Consider the following 23,785-nt stretch of genomic DNA (forward strand, 5'->3'; position numbering starts at 1 on the left):
AAGTACAGGCTGGATGTTAGGAGGAAGTTCTCCACAGAGAGAGTGATTGGCATTGGAATGGGCTGCCCAGGGAGGTGGTGGAGTCACTGTCTCTGAAGGTGTTGAAGCAAAGCCTGGATGAGGCACTTAGTGCCATGGTCTGGTTGACTGGATAGGGCTGGGTGCTAGGTTGGACTGGGTGCTAGGTTGGACTGGATGATCTTGGAGGTCTCTTCCAACCTGGTTGATTCTATGATCCCTGTTCTCTTCCTGGCTGCAACTGAGTCATGGCATGGCCTACAGGAGTTAGACTTACCCATCTAGACTTACTCATCGACAAGCAGCTTTGTTAATTGCTTGACATAAAACAATGCCCCTGGGTTTACCTTTTGGTACACTGTTTTGAGGTCTCCACTTGCAAGACAGAGTGAGAGAATGGAGGGTATAAAAAACAGAGACTATTTTCATAATGCAGCACTGGAAACAAGCAGTTGATTATTTCAGATTGCATTGCTAATCCTATAAGGAACTTTGCAACTGTTTTGTCACATCAACTATTTCACTATTATGACACACTGTGATAGTTTACATTTTGACCCTTATAAAAACACGTACTTAGATGCCAAGATAGCAAAATGTGATCACAGACAGCTAACACTAAAGCCTAAATCTCTTCTGAAGCATTGAGAAGGACATTGCTTTCCTCAGAAAGGCAAGAACAAGTAGAAGTGTTATCTAAAGAGATCTGGAAAGAGCAGATCCCTCTAACTCCATGCCTCTAGGTACTATCAGGACAAAAAAAAAAGTAGTAATCATAGATGCACAGTAAAAACAAATATATGACTGCAAATCTTTAATCTGACTGAAAGGCTGCAGGCCTCTAAGTGAATAATATAAGCATTAGCTTGCTGAGAGGTAAAGCAGCAGTTTGGGAACATCTTAAGTGAGCAATTTTCTCACCACTTGCTCAAATATATAAAACATTTTTCATATTATATAGAAATATTAATAATTTTTATATATATAAATAGATATTAATTATATTAATATATTTTTATATATAGTTTTCATATTTAAAAGTCTTTCCTGTGCCTTTGTAGGATATCTTTGAATGCCCTAGAGGGGAGAAAAATAAAAACAAACAAAAAGAATTGATAGGATTCATTATCATTTTGGACCTGAACCAACAACCTCACAAAGCCAAAGTTTTTAAGATGCATCCATTCCTTTGCAGCTTAGCAATCCAGTTTGAACTAGAGGTTAAGTGTATTTTATTAAGTATGTCACTATTAGACTTCTAGGTTAGAATGGCTATCACAAATATTGCCCAGCAATGTAAAAAACAAACAAAAATTAAATCCCCACAGTCTGCAACCAAAAGATTTGTTATTAATATTTGGTCAAGGATGATGAAAGATTTTAAGATGAAATTTTCAACCCCTTATTTCAAGTTCAGAGTTGTGTTCTATGGATGCTTAGGGAGCAATATGAAGTCTATACTATTTCAGCCCAGTTATCCAGTTTTGGGTTTGTTCAGAAACAAAATCTAAGCCATGAGGAGATGGTGAATGTGAATAACCTTTCTCATTTTCTTTTCACTTTGAATCACAGCAGGTCTTTCCCTCCTCTTAAAAATTGTTCATCTATTTATCTCCAAAGCTTCTGAAAGTAGTAACTGATCTCCTAAGAAAAGGAAATCCATAGGTTTATTGCTGAGATTTCAGTCTCCAAGATGGTTATTTTATTTTCTTGATATTGAAACACAGATAAATCTCTCCAAGTCTGGCATGTTTTTTTGATATTCTAAATCTTTCCCTTCACAGCTCTTCTTTACATTCATCTCCCTAGGCACAGCAGAAATACTATACATTAGCTCTTAGCCACTGAAGTTTGATTTCGTGTTTTGTTCACAATTCAATGATTCAAACCAAGCTGCTCAGGCCAGCCAAGTTTTCCAGCCTGACTGACACTGTGGTGTTCTACTACAGTATAGCTTCAACATTGTGCTAGTTTGAAGCAGGCTAGGATGTTCTGACGAGAAGAACTAGATTACAGGCTTTAAAAGGAAAACAAGGCTGATGTCTACTTCCCTCATAGGCTTGCTGAGATGTATAGGAACAAGAAATAAAAACATAGATAACCACTCATTTGGGCTGCTGGCTGAGCTGAGCTGCATCTCTGTAACCTCACCCTCTATTTTGGGCTAATCCACTTTGCTTCCTAACCCCCTGGCCAAATCTCTTTTCTTCCTTGGGACTGGGGTAAGGTTGAGAGGGGTAGGGGGAAGGTGAAGGGGTGGTTGGAAGCCCTCCTGGCGACTCAGGTTTCTGGGAGGGGATCTGTGTGTCTGTATTACCTTTTTACCTTGTATATTTCTGTCTATAACTGTATATACTGTAAATATCTGCTTGTATATTGTGCCAGTTTTAAGTATAAACTTCATTCATATTTCCAGAGCTGGCTGAGTCTAGTCTGGGTGATTTCTGAGGTGTGGGGGGATGGGGAACACCCAAACCATCACAAACATGCTACCTTTCTACTGACTCTGAAGTTTCTTTAATCAAAGTCGCTTATGACACAGAACTTTCATCATTATTAGCACAATTAGGTCTTAGTTCAGCAACATACTTAACCACCTACAGATCTCAAGCATTTATTAATGTTTTATGAAAGCAATTTGTTTCTTAGAAATTAAGGAGAATTTGAGTTAATAATTATATGCAAAGTGTTTATACTGCTATTCACATTCAACAGTAAATAACTGTTAGACTTCCTGAGATGTTTGCAAAGACAGCTGAAGTCAAATCAATGTCTTCACTTCCAGGTGCAGGCTATAAAACCAGAAAAATCAGACTGAAAAATTCTCCAGCAATCCTTTTTTTCCCCCCTGTTTCTCATTATTTTGACTGGATCAGACTACAAAAAAGCTCTGTGCTTTCAGATCTGTTGGGGAACACAGTTTACTGCTGCTATCTTATCAGTATTTCTGATACGATCAGAAGTCATCATCAGTACTTCTGATTCCGATACTGGTCATCTATATACCTGCACAAACTTTGATTCAGAGAATACTTTGAGTTAGAAGGGATCTTAAAGCTCACCTTGTGTCAACCCCTTGCCATGGGCAGTGGCATCTCCCTGCTGACCAAGCTGCTCAAAGCCCATCCAGCCAGGCCTTGAATATCTCCAAGGAGGAGGCATCCGCAGCCTCTCTGAGCAAATGGTTATTTTTTCTTACATGGGCTTTTTTTTCCAGCATACCTTTAGGAAAACACAATACCTCTGTAAAACCCTGTCTGTGCCAGGACAAGGTATACAAACTTTCAGGCTCTGAAAATTGCTGGTTTATGGAGCAGAAATTATCTAAGAGCAGAAAAAGGAAACTACAGAAGTATATTACATGTTTTATTTGGTCAGGCAATAAGCATCTGAACCTATGATTCTATGTCACCTCCCAGAAAATCAGTTTTCAGTCTTATCTGCTGGGCAAACAAGCTTCCTCAGTTCATTAGTAAAGGCTTTGTTAGTTATCTATGTCTCTCAATCACATGATGTTATTCCAGGACTCCATGACATTCATCTAAGTGTTTATTAGCATTTCTATCTTAGAAGTTTTAGCCACATTCCAGTGGAATCAAAAGGAGTCTTTCATCACAGTATGATGACATCAAGCCTGTCTGTGATCTTAAGTATCTGTGCTCCATCCTTGAGCTAACTTATTAAAGGTCAGTCTCAATTTTCACATTTACTTACACTGTCTTGTCATTTTCTGTCAATCAGTCTACAGTAAAAGCCTGAACTTCCATTGTGCCTCTCAAACCTCTAGATTGGCATCTAAAACAGCTAACAAAACTGATTACCTTGTATATAGATTCCTGTATTATAAGGTCAGATAAAAACGTTTTGATCACTTGGTCTGACCTCCAGATTGACACAGGCTGTAAGACTTCCCTAAATAGTCTGAGTTACTAAATATACTGAAAACATTGTCTTGTTGAAGTCTGTGTTGAAATCTGCACTTGATTTGGCTTTCTGGTTTGACTGATGCTGCTTACAGCCTCTGATCCACATAAGACAAACTCTGAAGCTGACTGTTAAACATAATGCAAATTTAGTCAATAAATGTTTCAGCAGCCAGCCAGTGAAAATATTGCAGCTAGGAGCTAGCATGCTAATACTACACAAACATCACCTCTGCAACTCTAAAGCCTGCTTTTGACACTCTGAAAAATATACTAATTCCATGATTTTTGTACTGAAGTTATCTTGCACCCACAATAACAACAAAGTGTTCACAACAATGCTTCAGTTTATATCAGGCAACTGCTATGTAAGCGACCAAACTCTCAAATGAAAGGTACTAAAAGCTGTGATTCCTTAGCCTTTTGGTTTAGTACTGTTCACATTTGGGGGGCTGGGACTAGAATCATAGAATCAACCAGGTGGGAAGAGACCTCCAAGATCATCCAGTCCAACCTAGCACCCAGCCCTAGCCAGTCAACCAGACCATGGCACTAAGTGCCTCATCCAGTCTTTTCTTGAACACCTCCAGGGATGGTGCCTCCACCACCTCCCTGGGCAGCCCATTCCAATGCAAATCACTCTCTCTGCGAAGAACTTCCTCCTAACATACAGCCTATACTTCCCCTGACACAACTTGAGACTGTGTCCCCTTGTTCCACACAGCAGACTGTATCTGATGTATTCTGCCATTCACTTAAATCCACTTCAAATTCTTTTTGAAGCCACCACACTGATTCAAAGAGACTATTTATGTATTGGTGTTATATTGAACGTGAGTTAAACGTTAAGGCTTTTCTGTGGCTGAAAAAAAAAACCAAAACATGACAAAGAATATTCATAAGAAGTCTGTTCTGTGAAAAAAAAAATAATCTTGAAATACCCTGAAGAGCCTATTTAATTTGAAAGAATAACCTGACAATGTATGGCCTGATCACCAAGGACATTTAACACTGACGCCTCCAATGCGTTTTAACTTGCATTGTAGGGCACGTGCTGTTTCTTTATGTTCGGTCCTGGGAATCCTGAAGCTGACAAATATTCAAGGATACTGCCAAAGATACAGGCAAGGGAAAATAAAGAGAAAAAAAAAAGATCACAAATGCCATGAGGTGAAGGAGATTTGACAGTTTCACCTGCATAAAAGCTAGAGAGCTTTTCAAGCGCACTGCATTATGCAAGCCTACCCTATCAAACTTGTATTCTTCTGTGCAAAACTGCCTTCTATTGTTCATAGTTTTCTACTGACTGCTCCAAGTTTAGTAGAATTTTAAACACTTTGAAACTGCAAAACCCCAGTAAAGCAGTTCAGTGGGAGCTCTTAATTAGTCTGTGGTAACTGTAAAAGGTAGAGCTAAAAAATCTGCCTCTGTGTGCAATATTAGAAGTGGAAATTGTAGGCTGCCACCAGAGACGGACATAGAAACAGGACTGATAAGATAAGTGAGCTGAAATAGCCATAAAACCACTACTGAATAATCTGATGACAGTTCTCAAGCTATTATTTAACAGGCACAGCTGTTGGAGTCACATTTTAGTTTGCTTCTCATGTACATTATGAATTATTTTGCACTTTTGCATTAGTACACATTAGGCAGAAAACTGTCTCTAATATATTAGATGAAATGCACTTCAGGGGGAGCTTCCCCCTCCTCACTCTGTTGACTGCTCTTTTAATCATAAAATGGTTGGACATGAGATCCAATCACCACTAAGGCTGTGCCAGCAAGTGACAAATCATTTCACTTCAGAAAATTATTAATCTTGGTGGCACTGTGCTTGTGTGCTGTGATTTACTGAGAACAAAATAACCTCACAATGCTCAATTTAAAATTGGACAGGGGTTTTGACTGATGGCACACATTTACTGATGTGATAAAGCAATTGACTGGTGAGGATTCATTTGTAACAGAGAACAGCTGCCTTATCAGAGATCAGATCAATGAATATAATATTGAAATCTTCTTACCACAGTCAAATGCCTACACATTCTTCTTTGGGGGGGAAAGCAACAGTTTCTGTCACACAAAGCACAGCACAATCAGGTATCGGTACTCTGGTCTAACTTACCTTCTAAGGAGCATGGACCTGTATGTCATGACCATTCATCTTTGGTGAAATTCAACTCTGGGCAGCCCAGAAGTCTGGAGGCAGCCTGGGTAGTTCCCTCACCAGACTAACCTGATCAATATTCTGCCTGAAGCTAATATTCGAGTTTTAATTCTTCACAGCATTAAGTCATTTTATTACATAATCAATTGACCTTCACATTCTAAATTTCTTCCATCTACTAAAGCTAAAATCAGTGAATATAGATTAAAAAGCTGAGTTTTACCTGCATTTTGTAGAAATCTGTACCAGTCAAATGTCTCACTGGGTGCAGTCTTAATACCTGTGTTAGAAAAACAGAGAAACACAACATGAAGAGCGACTGAAGGAGCTGTTTAGTCTGCAAAAGAGGAGGCTGAGGGGAAACCTCATCACTGCCTACAGACACCTGAAAGGACATTGTGCAGAGGTTGGTGCTGATTTCTCCTCATGGGTAATTAGTGATAGAACAAGAGGGAATGGTCTCAAGCTGCAGCTGAGTAGGTTTAGACTAGATATTTCCCAGCAAGTGTGGTCAGGCATTGGAATGGGCTGTCCAGGGAGGGGTTGAGCCACCACCCTTGGATTTAAAAGTCATTTGGATGTGGTGCTTGGGGATATGGCTTAGGGTGAACCTTGTAGAGTAGGGATATCAGTTGGACTTGGTGATCCAGAGGGTCTTTTCCAACCTGAATGTTTCTCTGATGTTTGATTGGTTCCTGAATAGCTGAACTATGGTTCTTGAAGTCTTGCCCTAAGAAAGCAGTGCTTCTGTCAAGCACACAGAAGTCCATAAACAGCTGTTTGCATCTCAAGTTTCTCCCAACCCAACAATGTCAGGCTGTCTGTAGAACCCTTCTGTAGTCATCAGACTGACATTTAATTGAAACTGCTGCATTGCATGTAGGAACTTCTTTAGCAACCCATGGAATTAAGCTCACTTACACCTTGTGAAATTTGGCCTTTCAAAATCTACACATAAGATAATATTGTCTGAGGGAGGCATTTTATTCCAGAACAGATACAGATCAGCTGAGACTCAGGTCCTTAACATAAGGCAAAGAAAGCAAATTAAATTCATGTAAAAATAATCTAAACTGAACATTTTGTCATATGTTAAAGACTAAGTAAATTAATAAAATCATTAGTAAGAGAATGAATCTTTTAGTTAATTATTACTTCACTGAGGGCTTAAATATAGACTAAAATTGGGCTAAATAGACCTTGCAGTGAGTTATTTGGACATAATAGTTTCTTCTTTTTTTTTTTTTTAAGTGAAATATTCCAAATGGAACTAGTTTTGGAATCTGTATAGTTATTTTAAGATAAAATCAGGAGCTGCACTTTAAAGTAATCATATCTAAAATTCTAAGCTAGACTGCTCCATTAAGTATTATGCTTTGGATTTGGTGTCATGATGCTGGGAACTCAGCTTAAAGCATTTAAAGGAATTTCAAGTTTCAGAGAATAATCATTTAGCATCAAAACTTTTGTAAGCTTTGGAGAATGCTTGGTGCTATCTTGTCCTCCAGGTTCCTATTGTAAGTTGCTTCTAAAGGCACCAAATGAGTTGAAAATTTAGGCTAAGAGATAGAAATATTGCCTTAATTAACGACAATGGCAAAAAGCTCAACTTCAGGGCAGCCAAGGCTTCAAACCCATTTCAGAAAACCATGTCCAAGGAAAAGAAGGCAGATGCAGAAACATACAGGTACTAAAGACTACTCAGATTAATTGAATGTCTTAGCCACTCTTTCAAAACCCTTACCTTGAGTTTGGACATGTATTTTCTTCCGAGCATCTGGCTTTAAAGAGAAGGAGAAGAAAAGTTAACTTTCACAGTTCACCACAGTCACCATAAAAGATCTCTTCAATCTTCCAACAGTCCCAACTAGTGTAAGAAAATGCACACCAGTATGATTTTCTTGCAACCATTAAGGATCAAATCAGATTATAAGAAAGATATAGTGCAAGCTGGAGGCCAACTTCAGAACTTAAAATTGCAAGACAAGTGAGAGAGCTGAAAATTAGCACTGGGACACAGGCACAGCAACAAAGAAGATGGAGAAAAGCCATTGGGACAGAGGGCGGCTTAAGCCAGCCTCGTCTCCATAGCTGACACACTGCACAGCTCTGCCTTAAACTGGTAGATAAAGACAGGCTTTTAGCTCCCTAAAATCACTAAGTTTCAAAAATAAGCTTAAGTTAAGCATCTGATTTTATCCTCTGTTGGACCTTTAATGGTGAGTAAATACAGCCCTGCCAGGGCTTGGAACATGGAGAGGAAAATAGCAGGAGTACTGTGAAACAGGGTGTACAGACCTATTTACACTTTATAGATCAATTTTCTACTGTCTTCTATATTTTAAATGGTCTTGAGGAGAATGGAAAAATGAAATTGAATGCCAATAAAACTGGCTTCAGTAATTCTTATGCATCAGTTTTACACTACTGAAATACAACACTGACCGTGAGCACGAGATCTTTTACAGCATTTCAAACCCATTTGGAATACAGATTATTATAAATGCTGCATTATGTACTTCATAATTAAAGATAATTTATCCAATGTAATAGAAAGAAAAAACAACTGTTGGAAGATAGAGCCCTTGAGCACAGTGCAATTGCTTACATGCTCATAATTTAAATTAACTGACAGCCTAACTAATAAAGCACACATTGGAGGAATAAAACACTTCACAGGAGTGCGAGTTAATATGTACAAAGTGTTGATATTCTGTGACCTAGGTATGGAAAGATATATTCATATTCTTCACTGTTTGAAAGTAAATAGGTTGTGTTTGCTCTCGCCCTTTGAAAATACAGATGGAAAAAGAACTTCTATGTCTTCAGACAGCACAACACTTGGCTTGCACAGTAAATAGCTGGGCTACCAAGATGGATCAGCAAGCCTGCTGACTGATGTGGAGCTTGTCTGTGCAGCCTGACGCTACCCAAAGGCTCTCCTTGTACTCATATGACCAGCAGCTCTTTATTGTCTTACTGTGCTCTTCAGAAACCAGGACTGAGGACTGTTTGTTTCAAGGCTTAATCTCAGTTTACTCCACTGGCACTCCACCATCAACTCAGCCACATAAGAGAGAAAATTTTGACTAAGCCTGTTTTCAAACAGGACCATCAGATACTAAAAGTAACAGCACTGAATGTCTGAAGTAACCTTGCAACCCAGCAAATGCAAAGGTACCTACTAAATGAAGAGAAAGAACAATCCATTATCATTGCCAGTTTCTTGCTGACTAAATCATCTCCTTAAAATGCATTGAAAACATATTTAAAAATTATACTATTGGATTAAATTTTCCATATCTCATTCAGTACAGTGTATTTGGTTTTATTTTCAGAAGCAGAGATGAGATTTAAGAAAGTTAAGTGCAATTTTTAGGCTATATACCATAGAATCAGTCAGGGTTGGAAGGGATCACAAGGACCATCTAGTTCCAAGCCCCCTGCCATGGGCAGGGACACCCTACCCTAGAGCAGGCTGCCCACAGCCTCAACCAGCCTGGCCTTAAACACTTAAATCCTTCAAGGCCTGGTCATATACTGCTGGGCTTAGTGTAACTTGAGTTTTAGCTCTGCAGTTCACCTTAAGAAGTTAATTCTATTTCCACTGTTGTCAAACCAAGTAATTTCAAACTATTTTTCCAAATGCTTTATTGCAACTGAAGGTCTTTAGTGGAATTTTAAAAATAGAAAGTTATTAAATAATAGAATAGGTTAGGTTAGAAGGGATATTAGAGATCACCTACTCCAACCTCCCCACCATGGGCAGGGACACCTCTCATCTAGACTCAGCTGCTCAAGGTCTCATTCAACCTGGCCTTGAACATGCCCAGGAAAGAGGCATCCGCAACCTCATTCCAGAGCTTCACCATCCTTATGCTGAAGAGCTTCTTGCTAAGATTCAGTCTAAACCTCCTCTCCCTTAGCTTAAAACCACTTTATTAAAAGTCACTCTCCAGCTTTCCTGTAGGATCCCTTCAGGTATTAGAAGGCAGAAATATATGCATAAAGTATCAGGGGAGACTCGGTAACAACAACAATGATAAGCCTTAACAGCACTTCCCAAACTGCTGTATATACTCTTCAAATACTAAACAGCTTTTAAATGCCACATTTATTTGACCTGTTGAAGCACATGAATATGAAATGCTTTCTCTGAAAGTAAAAAAACCAGGAGTAGAGACTATGAAGATTGTTCCAATTCTCTAGCATCACTTAGAAAGCATTTCAGAAGAAAACATAGTTGATAAGACCATAAGCATCAGCATGGAAACATACCCACTCTGCTGCTGCCCGTTCCTTCATCTTCATCGTGAAAGCCACTGCAAACCTAGTTAAATGGACAAAAATAGTTGGGATCATCTGCTTAAGTGTTTAAACATAAAACCCAGAAATGTACTCCAGGAAAAAAAATCTTCATAAGAACAAAGAGTAGAGGCTTACGATTATAGATGGAAAGACAAAAAGCAGGCTTTCTATGTCTTTTACCCGAAAATACTGGTAAAGCAAATGGTTATCTCTTCAGGCTTTACAACTGACAGCCCTTGGGAAGTTAAAGAGAGGATTTCTTAAACTAGGAGAAAACCCAAATGATGGGAACATGTCTCAGTTTATCTTGATTAATATATATATAGCTGCAAGAGTCAACCAGTATTTCCTATTTCTACAAGTTGCAGTAGCCCTCACCATAGCCACAAGGCTAAGAAGGGACTTTAAGTCCTGCAAGTTTCATACGATTGTGATATGACAATACACAGTCCTACTATTACCAACTCATTGAAACTGGAGTTTAATTCAAATGAGCAGATGGAGTTTTAAAAATCTTTCCCCCAGTGTTGTCTCTTATTTCTAAATAATCAAAGCTGTCAGTGAGAAACATCTGTGAGAGTCAAATGTTATTCTTCAGGAAAAATATCAGCATTAAGTAAACTGAAACAGATGACAGAGGATCCAGTGACTTGGCTTCAATTCTGCCATCTCACAGACTTGAGCCACTCGGCTCTGTAGCTCTGAATATTAGGCAGCTGCAATGGAGATGCAATTTGCAGAGCTGAGTTAGACACCCAATATTCCTTTATAGTATAAAGAAGAATTGGGTGCCCAGAAATTAGATTTGCCACAGGCAAAGAGACTATTGTGTTAATCAGACATAGTATTGATTGAAGAGCATTCTGACCATTATCTAGCTAAGATTTTGTTATGAGCAAAGTGTTTGAATGAATGAACTGTAGAAGAGTATATGAACACCATCTACTCCTCCTCTGCAATGTGTATAAATCATAATGCTAAAATAAGAAAAAGCAAACAAAAGAGTACTTGAATGGGTGGGGTTTCACCTGGCAAGAAGAACAGAATTCTGTCCCCAAGCTTACTTCAGCAACTTCCCTTATGGATCTTTATAACGGCTCTGGACTTCTGTGCCTTTCAGAAATGTCTGCAGTACACTACCATTCCACATAACAGAAGTATGTCAGAGACCATTTAAAAGAAGTATTGATAGGAACAGTTCTATTTTTGGGTGTCTCATTACAGAGAGACTTCAGTCACAGAAGTCTGATTTCTAAACAAACCAGATAAACAAGTTATTCTTACCAGGAGCTGGGTATAATACCAAAAAGTCATATGAGATGTTTTATGGACTCAATTAATAAAGAATTCCTGTTCTGAAAAGATCTTAAGAACATTTGGCGTTAATGTAGCTTTCAAGTTGTGATGAAACATAAAAATGTGCCTCTACAGTTCTTAAATAGAGCTTTAGTGTTAACTAGAAACACAAATGGGACCATTTCTGAAGACACCAGTCCTGTGGGATAGAAATGTTTGAAAGCCTCTTTCATGTGAGAGGCTGTGTCTGCCCATGCGGCTGCTCAGCTAAACTCTGTTTCATGTGAGAGGCTGTGTCTGCCCAGCTAAACTCTGGGTTTTACTACTGCTTTTATAGATATTGCATATAAAAGAGGGGTCATCAGATATTACAAGGCACAGAATCACAGAATATTAGAGGTTGGAACGGACCTTCAGATATCATTGAGTCAACTTCAGTGATTAGACATGAAGCACATTGCCAACTCACAACCAGAACAGTGCTTTTCCATTGGAGACATTACATTGTGAGAACAAAGAATCAACCAGGTTGGAAGAGACCTGCAAGATCACCCAGTCCAACCTAGCACCCAGCCCTACCCAATCAACTAGACCATGGTACTAAGTGCCTCATCCAGGCTTTGCTTGAATCCCTCCAGGGACATGAAATCACAATAATTTATTACAAGTCACATAAACACTGAATGATAACTCCAACTTCTGTTTGTTGCAACAAACCTTATTCCCATATATCTGTTCTGTAGCACCTGCTTTATGATACTACAATGAAGTTCATATATACATCTTGAGAGCTTTAAGGTTATTAAAGCCTTTGCAAATATCTGCTCTGTCAAGCTGCACATGCTCCCTTTCCAGTTTTTGCAATTATACATTCAATTAATCACATTAACAAGCAGAGAAACTACAAAACTCTGTTCCTCCTAAGTCTGAAAAATACTGTTCAATAGCAAAAAATACCCTAGAGGAGAACAACCACCATTTAGAGGAATTTAATTATAAATGAAACACACATTACAAGGGTAGACAGTGTTCAATACTTTGTTTTATGGAATATGATGCCATATTGTACTGGACAAGTAATTCACAACTCATGATGTTTCTGCTTAGAACCTTGTGATCAATAAAGAAAAAAACTAATCAATATTTCTTTTAATAACTATGCAATGAATAATACCAGTGATAACATTGGAGAAGGGATCCATGCAGAATGACTTCTAGAAAACTGAAGTCATTTTTCTGTAGCAGTGGAAATATTAGGAACCACATATGGAAGCAGTAGCATATTTTGAAACATCATAGGAAATTCAAGTTCCCAAACTATACTTCAAGTTCCTAATTTATTTGTCATGACAAAAACATGCAGTGCAGCTTTTGAACAAGATGTATTAACCTTGTTTGTGACAGGTTGTATTTTAAACATAGAGTTGATTGGATCAAATGGACACTCTCAGAAATTGAATTGACTGCTGAAACTGACCTATTAGGTATCTTTTTTTTCCTCTTCTTTCAGACCCATGTAAAGAATAACATCTGATTATTTGATAACAAAAGTAAACAAGTATATAAATATCCTTCTGAATGGAGCTTTGTTGCTTTTCCACTTTAAGCCTCCTCAGCATGTAAGAACATGCCCTAATGATTTTTCAATGAGTGTGATTAAGTGCTGTCTTTAAAGCCTGTTTACCTACCACATTTCATAGGGCATTGCAGACAGAAGAGCATATCTACTCCAGAGGTAAGTTAGCTAATACTAGCTAGAACATATAGTGGCATTAGCAAAGATAAAATTATGAGATATAAGCCTGCTGCAGATTCTCTGTGCATTTCCTTGTTGCTAACACAAACCAAACCCCATTATGCTGCATTTGAACCACTGCAGTTACTTAGCTAGAATGCTGTGATGAATGAGCAAAGACAGGAACCTGAGTAAGCTCCATTCAGCAAGGCATTTAAGCTCTCCTAGAGCAAGCATGCAAGCAGTACCACTGGATTTCATTGGATGCTTAAATCCTATCCCACCTACTACACTCAGGGACTTTTTTACTTATGCAGATCTCAGTTCTGGAGAGAGAACTCTTCAGAGTACTGAAGTCCCCAGGAACAATGCCATGAGAATGAGGGACCTGCTGTAGCAACTTACTGCCACCAAACAGACCTCCTCATATTCATCCACAAGCTGACTTTTTTTGTTTATTAAAGGGGTAGAAAACTCAGGAAGACAAAAAAGAACCAACCCCAAAAACCCCACATCATCCACCACAAAGAAATCAAAACAATCAATCAACCAACCACATCAAGTTTCCACCAATTAGTGAGTTCAACCTGCTCAGAAAGCAGTCCAGTTGTGATAAAAGGAAGGTTGGATCACACAGCCACAAGCAAGAGAAAGGAGGAAGAGGAAGGAAGGTAGCAGTAGAACCATCCCTGCCACCAGTGAGCTACTATACTGGCTACACACACAGCTTCCATCTTGGTAAGACCTAAACTCTCCATTAATTTAATTGCATCCATCAGAAGCTTTACACAAATAAAATGTTTTAGTTTCCAATGGGCTTACTGGCTCAGCATGGATGTGATCAAACACTGCTGAAGTCAACAGACCTTTGGATCAAGCAAGAAGCTTCCTTTCTGAAGAGGCTGAAATAAGGACAAATACTGCAAAAAAAAACCTGTTTGGTTTTCAGTCATTTCCCTGATTTCTTGAACTATATTTGACGACTACAGTTAGATGTGGCTAGAACTTTTCTGGACTGTGAAACACCTTGAAAATGCTCCCTTGTCAATTCAACTGGAAAAAAAAAGGAGAAATAATTCAAAATCAAGAGAATCTGCTTAAAGACTGTTTTCAGCCTTTGCTTCTTTGTTCATGTATCTAGAGGAAAGATCACATTAGAAGGAAAAGAAGAACAAAAGTTCTTTATACTTGAGTCACCTACTTTTCAATCAAGCACTCTGTCAACAAGCCAAAGGCAAGGCCTTTGAGAACAGGTTTGCTCTGTGATTCATAGGACAAATGTCAGATATATTTAGTTGTTGACTCACTTAAGTCAAACTGCTGGGCACCTTGGTCTGTGTGGGCAGGCAGCATTTGATGCATAAAATACCCTAGTGCCAATATAGAGTATTTTGGATGTTTGGATATATGCAACCAGCCAGACTTCACTAGGAACAAGAGGGTTTGGGAAAAAACAAAACAACACAACTTGGAGCAATGTTTAGCACTTCTGGCACAGGGCACCTGTAAATGGGGTGCAAATTTGTTTAGGTTAACACCAGTACTACGAGATGTAACGATCCTATTCATACCTGCACTGCTAACAAAAGTGTGATGGTTTGGGTGTTTCCTTCCCCCCCACACTTTGGAAATCACCCAGACTAGACTCAGCTGGCTCTGGAAATATGAATGAAGCTTGTATTTACAGCTGGAACAATATACAAGCAGATATTTACTGTATATACAGAAATATACAAGGTAAAAAGGTAATACTGAAACACAACTCCTCTCTTAGATACGTGAGTCCCCAGGAGAGGCTCTCAACCATCCCTTCACCTTCCCCCTACCCCTCTCAACTTCACCCCAGTCCCAAGGAAGAATGGAGGTTCAGCCAGGGGTTTAGGAAGAAAAGTGGATTAGTCCAAAATGGAGGGTGAGGTTAGAGAGTGAGCTGCAGCTCAGCCAGCAGCCCAAGTGAAAGTGATAATCTATGTTTTTATTTCTTGTTCCTATACATCTCAGTAAGCCTGTGAGGGAAGTAGACATCAGCCTTGTTTTCCTTTTAAAGCCTGTAATCTAGTTGTTCTCACCAAAACATTCTAGCCTGCTTCAAACTAGCACAAAAGATTTGTCACAAACATAATCATATCTCCACCACTAGCTTGACATTAATCACCTCCACTAGTCAAGATTCACTATTTGAAAACCAAATATCAGTCACTTCATGACCAGGATAGTGCTGTACAAATGAGAACTGTATGGCTAGTGTTGAAGATACTTAGCTATACATTTATACCTAACTTCTGCAAATACAAAGTCTAAAATAATTTTCATAAGAAATTAAAACTTGATGGTGTAAAACTATTCTGTACAAAGGTGTCCAATAAAAGACAGTCAAGTTGCTAAAGTCCACAGTTGTACTAACCATCAAAGGCTGTCTTTATAATGTCTACCCATAGATTGTTCTATAGAGCAATATCCTGCCAAATCCCAGGTGAATTGTTCTCACTCTTGTTCTTCTCATTTCTTTCACTTCCCTCTGAATTTTATATCCTCATCACATGCATAGTTCTATTATTGTAGAAAACAATCATGATTCAGCAGACAAAGCACAGGATTAGTTAGCAAGAGCACAGATTTCATTAGCTGTTAATGAGATTTGAGTCTTTTTTGAAAATTCACAGCCCAAGAGACCAAGTTTCAAGCTCCACCTCTGCCAATTTGTACATGGACAGAAACAATGAAATGATTGTAACAGAGGAAATGCAAAATTAATAGGCTGGACACAGCCTGCATGTTATGAAGAAACTGTTCTACTTCCATCACTGAATCATCAAATACTATGACAAAATCACAGAGATTTGAAGATGTCTGTCCATTGTCTGCTGGCCTACAAATCTCCAAGCATTTATTGATCGGCTCCTAAAAGATCTGACATTACAAAAATGCAATTTTTTTGGTCACAAATCTTCTATGAATGCTTTTACCTGGCTTCTTGTAGCACTGCCCCCATCACACAACGTTTTTCTTCACATTTGATATCTTCATTTATATCTGTTCCACCAAAGATGACTCCAAAAGGAATTCTGCTACCTGCAAAGCAACAACTACAATGAGAAGTTGACTAATGTCAGAATTATTAAGGCTGTGTCCCAGGTTGAGACTATAGGGTTAAAATTTTTCTGGGGACTAGAAGATTGCTATTCAATCCCATAATTCTGCTATCTCTTTATAGGCTCACAACAAGGTCAGCTCGTTCTCTTTTCCTCCTCCTCCTGCCCTGTGTGTGTGGCAGGAGCCACTTTATCAGGAATAACATGTAAGCAGTAGGCTCTGCCATGGATGGCAGTGGCATTGGAGAGGGGAGGATTAGAGCACTGGGAGTGTAGATTTAGTTTTTTCTGGGATGGGGAAAAATTCAATGGGGTTTACTATGGATGGGGAAATTGCTTTCTAATGTCTATTTCTGTATTTCTCTCTCTAAATACAATTCTGTATTTTCTCTCCAATTTGATTTGAGAGTTTACTTTCTGTCAGCTCTGTTTAAAAAACCACAATGGGCTGGAATGGACCTCTGAGATCATCAAGCCTAGCCTATGACCTAACACCACTACATCAACCAGACCATGTCACTAAGTGTCAAGGGAGTAACTAGAAGGGGACTTGAAGAGTAAAAACATATATTAGTATCACATAAGTAAGCAGGGGCCTCTGAAACAAACCAACCTGGAGAAACTTGAATTCTTGTGGGTTTGGCTGAAAACTCCCCTACAATAACTACACACATTCACAACATGTCAGCCTGTTGAGTAGCCATAAGATTTTCTCTGTCTTTTCTATGCTTTGTGAAAAAAAAACAAAAAACAATTAGTTTCTATACTTGGCAGCCCTCCAAACTGCATATATATTTTAAATGTTATTCAGGATTGCAAAACTTAATCCCAGGTATCTAAGCCTCAGGCAGTCATTATCTGCCCTCTCAAGCATTCCAATATGGTGGTTTGGGTGACTGTCCTGCATAGTTTTTTAAATGCTGACTTTTGAAGATGACTTTAATGCTACAACAAAAGAGTAGCATTGGAAAAGATCACTAATTAAATAAGGCAGTATATGTGAACATGTAACAAAACCTTTGCTTTGCTTAATCACATCCTAGCAGATGGATCTGTTTATAATCAGTTGTTCCAAGACCACCTGTGTTCAGTTATTTGTGATCAGAACAGTGAAAGCAAAGGAAGGCACGCTGGCTGTGGGACACTGTGCACAAGACTTTATCAATATTCTAATTTTATAACATGAACAAAATTATTTCCATCCCAGTAGTGCCTGAACTCTGGTAAAAGGCTTATTTTGATACACAGCATCAGAATAAATTCAAACTCGCATAAGAATGAGGAGAGGCTGAGGGAGCTGGGATTGTTTAGCCTGGAGAAGAGGAGGCTCAGGGGTGACCTTATTGCTGTCTGCAACTACCTGAAGGTTGATTGTGGCCAGGAGGAGGTTGCTCTCTTCTCTCAGGTGGACAACACCAGAACAAGAGGACACAGCCTCAGGCTGCGCCAGGGGAAATTTAGGCTGGAGGTGAGGAGAAAGTTCTTCACTGAGAGAGTCATTGGACACTGGAATGGGCTGCCCGGGGAGGTGGTGGAGTCGCCGTCCCTGGGGCTGTTCAAGGCAGGATTGGACGTGGCACTTGGTGCCATGGTCTAGCCTTGAGCTCTGTGGTAAAGGGTTGGACTTGATGATCTGTGAGGTCTCTTCCAACCTTGGTGATACTGTGATAACAAAGCCACCAAAAAATGGGTAGTATAGCACAACTGTGTTAGCAGTGGCTAGACTTCAATGGGCAAGACCAAAGGCCATTTAGACGAAAACACAAAAGCCATTAGTAGTGAAAGATTTCTTTCTATAGTATTTCTTTCCTCAGAGTCTGCTTCTTTTTAGTAACTGACAAGTTACACACTGATCTCCTCTTAAACTAATCAAGATAGCAGACAACAGTGTTTACTGTTGATTGTTTCAGCACTGAAATTGATTAAGTGGTCAGCTTTACACTACATTAAGCCGACAAATAACAACCTCTTGGTGGCTAATTACTACATGCAGAACACAGTTTTCAGTTCCAAATGGGATTGCAGTTTTGTAAAAGAAACAGTCTCCCTAAGACAGCCTACAAAAGCTGCCATTTAAGGTGAGCGATTTTGTGCATTGTGCAGATTTCTGTTAGCTGTAGCAGATGAAGCCAAGGTTTCCTCCTGACTGTGAGCAAGAATAGCCAGGCCGTATTGCCACTACATGTTGTGTACCAAGAAAGGCCTGGAGAAGAGGAGGCTCAGAGGTGATCTTATTACTGTCTACAACTACCTGAAGGGGCATTGTAGCCAGGTGGGGGGTGGCCTCTTCTCCCAGGCAACCAGCAATAGAACAAGGGGACACAGTCTCAAGTTGTGCCAAGGGTAGGTATAGGCTGGATATTAGGAAGAAGTTCTTCACAGAGAGAGTGATTTCCCATTGGAATGGGCTGCTCAGGGAGGTGGTGGAGGCACCGTCCCTGGGGGTCTTCAAGAAAAGGCTGGATGAGGCACTTAGTGTCATGGTCTAGTTGATTGGTTAGGGCTGGGTGATAGGTTGGACTAGATGATCTTGGAGGTCTCTTCCAACCTGGTTGATTCTATACTTTGATTTTTCCTTTTTGCGATCAGATAGAAAGGGAAACAGATCAAGGACTCAGTAGACAACACTGTCTTCAGCATTGGATCAGCAAGCTGGGCACCAGAGGTTACTGTGTTGATGTAGCTTCTTCCTCTTGAAATGATATAACTGACCTCGAATATTCATGACCATAGAAACTATTGGTGACACTTTCTACGGTTACCCACACTGCCTTAGGGGGTGGAGGGAAAGAGTTTAAATTCACAGTGAAAAACAAGCAAATAAGGACATTTTAAAGCCAATGTGGAATGAAATAAGGATGTTGATAAAGACAAAAAACATACTACATGTTTTATATCTACATTTGAAAACTACATGAGTTGTAAGACAACGGTTTATTAGCATTGCTGATTTCCTCACTACTAAATGAAAGGAAAACAAAAAGCATGCCAGGCATAATAATTCAGGCTTTCTGAAAACCCACCAGCACAAATGCAGGAGGACTTCAGAAGTCTGAAAATTGGCACAACTTACATAGAGATCATAGAATCAACCAGGTTGGAAGAGACCTCCAAGATCATCCAGTCCAACCTAGCACCCAGCCCTATCCAGTCAACCAGACCATGGCACTAAGTGCCTCATCCAGGCTTTTCTTGAACACTTTCAGGGACGGTGACTCCACTACCTCCCTGGGCAGCCCATTCCAATGCCAATCACTCTCTCTGTGAAGAACTTCCTCCTAACATCCAGCCTGTACTTCCCCCAGCAAAACTTGAGATTGTGTCCCCTTGTTCTGTTGCTGGTTGCCTGGGAGAAGAGATCAACTCCCACCTGGCTACAGCCTCCCTTCAGGTAGTTGTAGGCAGCAATGAGGTCCTCCCTGAGCCTCCTCTTCTCCAGGCTGCACATCCCCAGCTCCCTCAGCCTCTCCTCAAAGGGTTTGTGTTCCAGGCCTTTCACCAGCCTTGTCGCCCTTCTCTGGACACGTTCCAGCACCTCAATCTAATGAAATATCAAATCTAATGAAAATATCAAATTATGTGCCTTTATCCAAGTGAATAGATTCACACAATACAAAGGTAATCTCAAAAATGGATACAGACTTGCAATTTTGGTAGGTGACAGCATATGTAATTTTGATAGCCAGTGCTTCCAGTGCATCTTTAATAGCAGGCTAAAATTTTGTTCTACATGCCTAGGTACAATAGAAAACTTTATTATTTGTCTGATAACATCCTGTCTCTTACATTTTAGCTTGCACAAATGACATCTCAAAGTTATTTCATGTCCAAGGAGCCCTGACTCATTTTTGAGCAGAAAAAAAAAAAATCAAATTAGCCTCTCAGCTTTCTTCTTTTTGACCTCAGCTATACTTAGCCAAGCCATTGTCCTCTGAAGGAACACATTTGCCCAAAGTACCTTAATGTTAACATAATGCTCTTATCTTAATGCAGTTAAAGTGCTTAATTATGAAATGCACTATGTGCTTTAAAAGTACTTTTACTTACTTCTCTGTGAATCAGATGTCCCACACAGAAATATCTTTTTTTTTCAGTATTTCTGAATGTTTACTGAAATGGATAAACAGAGTAACTACACTGCCTGTGCATTTTCTAGCCATTTATATCTGCTTGTATTCATTCTTCTCACATTCAGTACCTTTTTTCAGATGTCTTTTTATTGTAAATTAGAAAGAAGATTACCTTGCAGAAGTCTGCCTCCTTTATAAAGATGAATGGCCAGAGCTGCATCAAACACATCTGTAGAGGTTAGATTTGCTATTTCAGTTGGACTTTCATACATGAAAGCATCTTTAAGAACACAGATGTGACCTGCAGCATGTAGATGTTTCCTTCATCGTTGGAACAAAGGGAAAAAGAATTAAAATAGATATTGTTAGTGTTGTCAGCATGCCAGAGTATTAAATAAGCTTAATCAAAATGTTTTCCCTTTATAAAGTTTTCTCTCATGTTCATCTTTATGCTAATTTTAAGCAAACTCGAAGCTATATGTACAAGGGTATTTTTACCCCGGGTAATATTTGTCACCTTCATCACTGTGAAGCCACAGACACACGGCCAAGCAACACAATCTGAATTCATTTAAATCCAAAATATTAACATCAGCTTTGGAAATCAGCTGAAGTGAAGCAAAAATCAAGATCTTTCCTGATTGAGCTTCAGCTGAAAAGAACCCATCTGAATTGAGTGTTACACTCCTTGTTCTCAGACATTTTCAGATCCCTGTTCTGGAGAAAGGCCACTGAGTGAAGAAAGTGCAAATATGTCCAGCTAATCAATGCTATTAAAAATACAGAACATGCAAACAAAACAAATGCATAAATAGCACTGGAGAGTTGAAACTGCATATCTTTTCTGTTTGATCGTGGGTTTAATTGCCCATTTGTAAAAGAGGCATAGGATAATTGAAGTACAAGTAAAAAACTACACAGAAGTAATTACACAAATACTTTCACAGTATCTTTTAAAATTGCAATTGATTAAAAAAAAAGATAACAAAATGACCCACAATTAAACCCAAACAAAACCCTCCTACTCTAGTGTCAGCTTACCCATTCATATTTCTATACACTGGTTCCTCATATTAAAACAAAGATTAGACAACTGCCAAAGTCAAGAAACTGATTGATTAGAGGGAGCTTTACTTCAGGCATTTTGGTAAGTGTGATGGTTCAGGTGTTACCTCCCTCCCCAAACTTAAGTCATCCAGACTAGATTCAGCCAATCTGGAAATAAGAATGAAGGGTTATATTTACACCTTAGCACAATATACAAGCAGATATTTACAATATATAGCTATACGCAGTAACATGGAATCAGAGAATCAACCAGGTGGGAAGAGACCTCCAAGATCATCCAGTCCAACCTAGCACCCAGCCCTATCCAATCAACTAGACCATGGCACTAAGTGCCTCAGCCAGTCTTTTCTTGAACACCTCCAGGGACAGTGACTCCACCACTTCCCTGGGCAGCCCATTCCAATGCCAATCACTCTCTCTGACAACAACTTCCTCCTAACATCCAGCCTAGACCTCCCCCATCACAACTTCAGACTGTGTATAAATAAGACTGTGTATTAAAAAAGGATGTGATGGCTTGGGTGTTATCCTCCCCTCTGCACTTAAGAAATCACCCACACTAGACTCAGCCAAGCTGGAAATAAGAATGAAGCTTTATATTAACAGCTTAGCACAATATACAAGCAGGTATTTACAATGTATACAGCTATAGACAGAAATACACAAGCTGAAAAAGTAATACAGCCCTTCCAGAAACCAGAGTTGCCAGGAGGGGCTCCCAACCACCCTTCCACCTTCTTTCCAGCCCTCTACCTTACCCCAGACTTGCCTTACATTCAAGGTGAGTTTGGAGAATTGGCCAGGGGGTTAGGAAGCAGAAGTCACACATATGGCAGGTCAGTTAGAAAGAAGTGCAGGCAGCCAGAGCCAGAGAGCAACTCTGTCATCTATGTTTGTGTTCTTGTTTTTATACATCTCAGCAAGCCTGTGAGTGAAGTAGACATCACCACTGTTTCCCTTTCACAGACTATACTCCAATTCTCCTCACCAAAATATCCTAGCTAGCTTCAAACTAGCACAGTGAGCTTTGTTTTAGTCTCTTCTTTTGTACTGTAGGCTCATAATTCTTCCCACCAAAATCAGAATCAGTTATCAATGTTTCCAACTACATCAGCCAAAAAACACAGAGGGGAAAACCCATGTTTTGATAGAAACTAGAGTACTGTAAGTGCTGGCATTTAGTGCTTACATCTTCAATATTATAAAACAAACAACCAACCAAACCCAGAAGAATGTTTTCTGCTCATTACATATTGGTCCATTTGATTTATTTCTTGTAGCATATTAATTGTTCTGTCATTAAAATCTTGCTAACTCAATAGCTTCCTGGGTAATTTTGTCTCTTTCCTCTCCTGATCATTTCATATCCTCCCAAGGAATCTAATTTTCTGGCCTGCAGAAGCTGGTCATTACTGCAGAAATTGGTGCTAAAAATGTTGTAAAATGTCTTGAGGCCTTGGAAGAAAGGTATTAGCACTATATCATAGAGAGCTCCACTGGCACAACATATGGTGCTGTGTTTCTTCCTTGTTCAAAACAGAAACTCACTTTACTTTTAAACGTTTTTTAACAAGACCAATAAATTATAGCAAGTACTAAGAAATACTAAACTACAGCCAAATTGCAAGCTTCTTATTTACACTACTGAGCATCTACATCAGTTGTCCCATGAACTTGTGCAAAGTACCTGTTTGCTGTCTGAAAGGGGCTCTCAATTTATAGCTAAATAAGGATGCCCAAATCTCAGAGCTGTGAAGAGAAAATCTCTTGGGTGAATACTTGGGATGCTTGTGCCTGCATTCCAGAATTTCACAGGTGCTCATTAAGTAGTTTAAAAGAATCTTTTCCCATCAGTGTTCCAATTACCATAAATCACTATCACGTACAAGCAATGTGTTTGCATATTACAATCAATTTGAAAAACAACTCCCTCAGGCCACCAGGAATTGAGAAACTCAGCCAGAAATTTCAATCTAAAAATATATTTTTTTTCTTTTTTTTTAAAATATACTTGGAATGAATGCTTTTCCTTTCTTCTAGCTTCCACAGCTCCACATTTCACAGCTGAATGACAGCTGTTTCTCCAGTAAATAGAAGGGAATTCC

At 39.2% G+C, this 23,785-nt stretch overlaps 1 protein-coding gene across 1 annotated transcript in view; it reads right to left on the minus strand.

Annotated features, from left to right (window-relative positions):
• GLT1D1 (glycosyltransferase 1 domain containing 1) overlaps nt 1–23,785 on the minus strand; it is a 70,453-nt gene that overhangs the window by 38,235 nt on the left and 8,433 nt on the right. The window contains exons 2-6 of the mRNA XM_064168158.1: nt 20,785–20,933; nt 16,417–16,522; nt 10,390–10,441; nt 7,856–7,892; nt 6,335–6,391 (exon numbers count right to left, since the gene is read on the minus strand). Coding sequence (XP_064024228.1) covers nt 6,335–6,391; nt 7,856–7,892; nt 10,390–10,441; nt 16,417–16,522; nt 20,785–20,933 — 401 coding nt within the window. The remainder of the gene's footprint in view (nt 1–6,334; nt 6,392–7,855; nt 7,893–10,389; nt 10,442–16,416; nt 16,523–20,784; nt 20,934–23,785) is intronic.

This window comes from Pogoniulus pusillus, chromosome 30 (genome assembly GCF_015220805.1).
Source record: "Pogoniulus pusillus isolate bPogPus1 chromosome 30, bPogPus1.pri, whole genome shotgun sequence".
NCBI lineage: Eukaryota > Metazoa > Chordata > Aves > Piciformes > Lybiidae > Pogoniulus > Pogoniulus pusillus.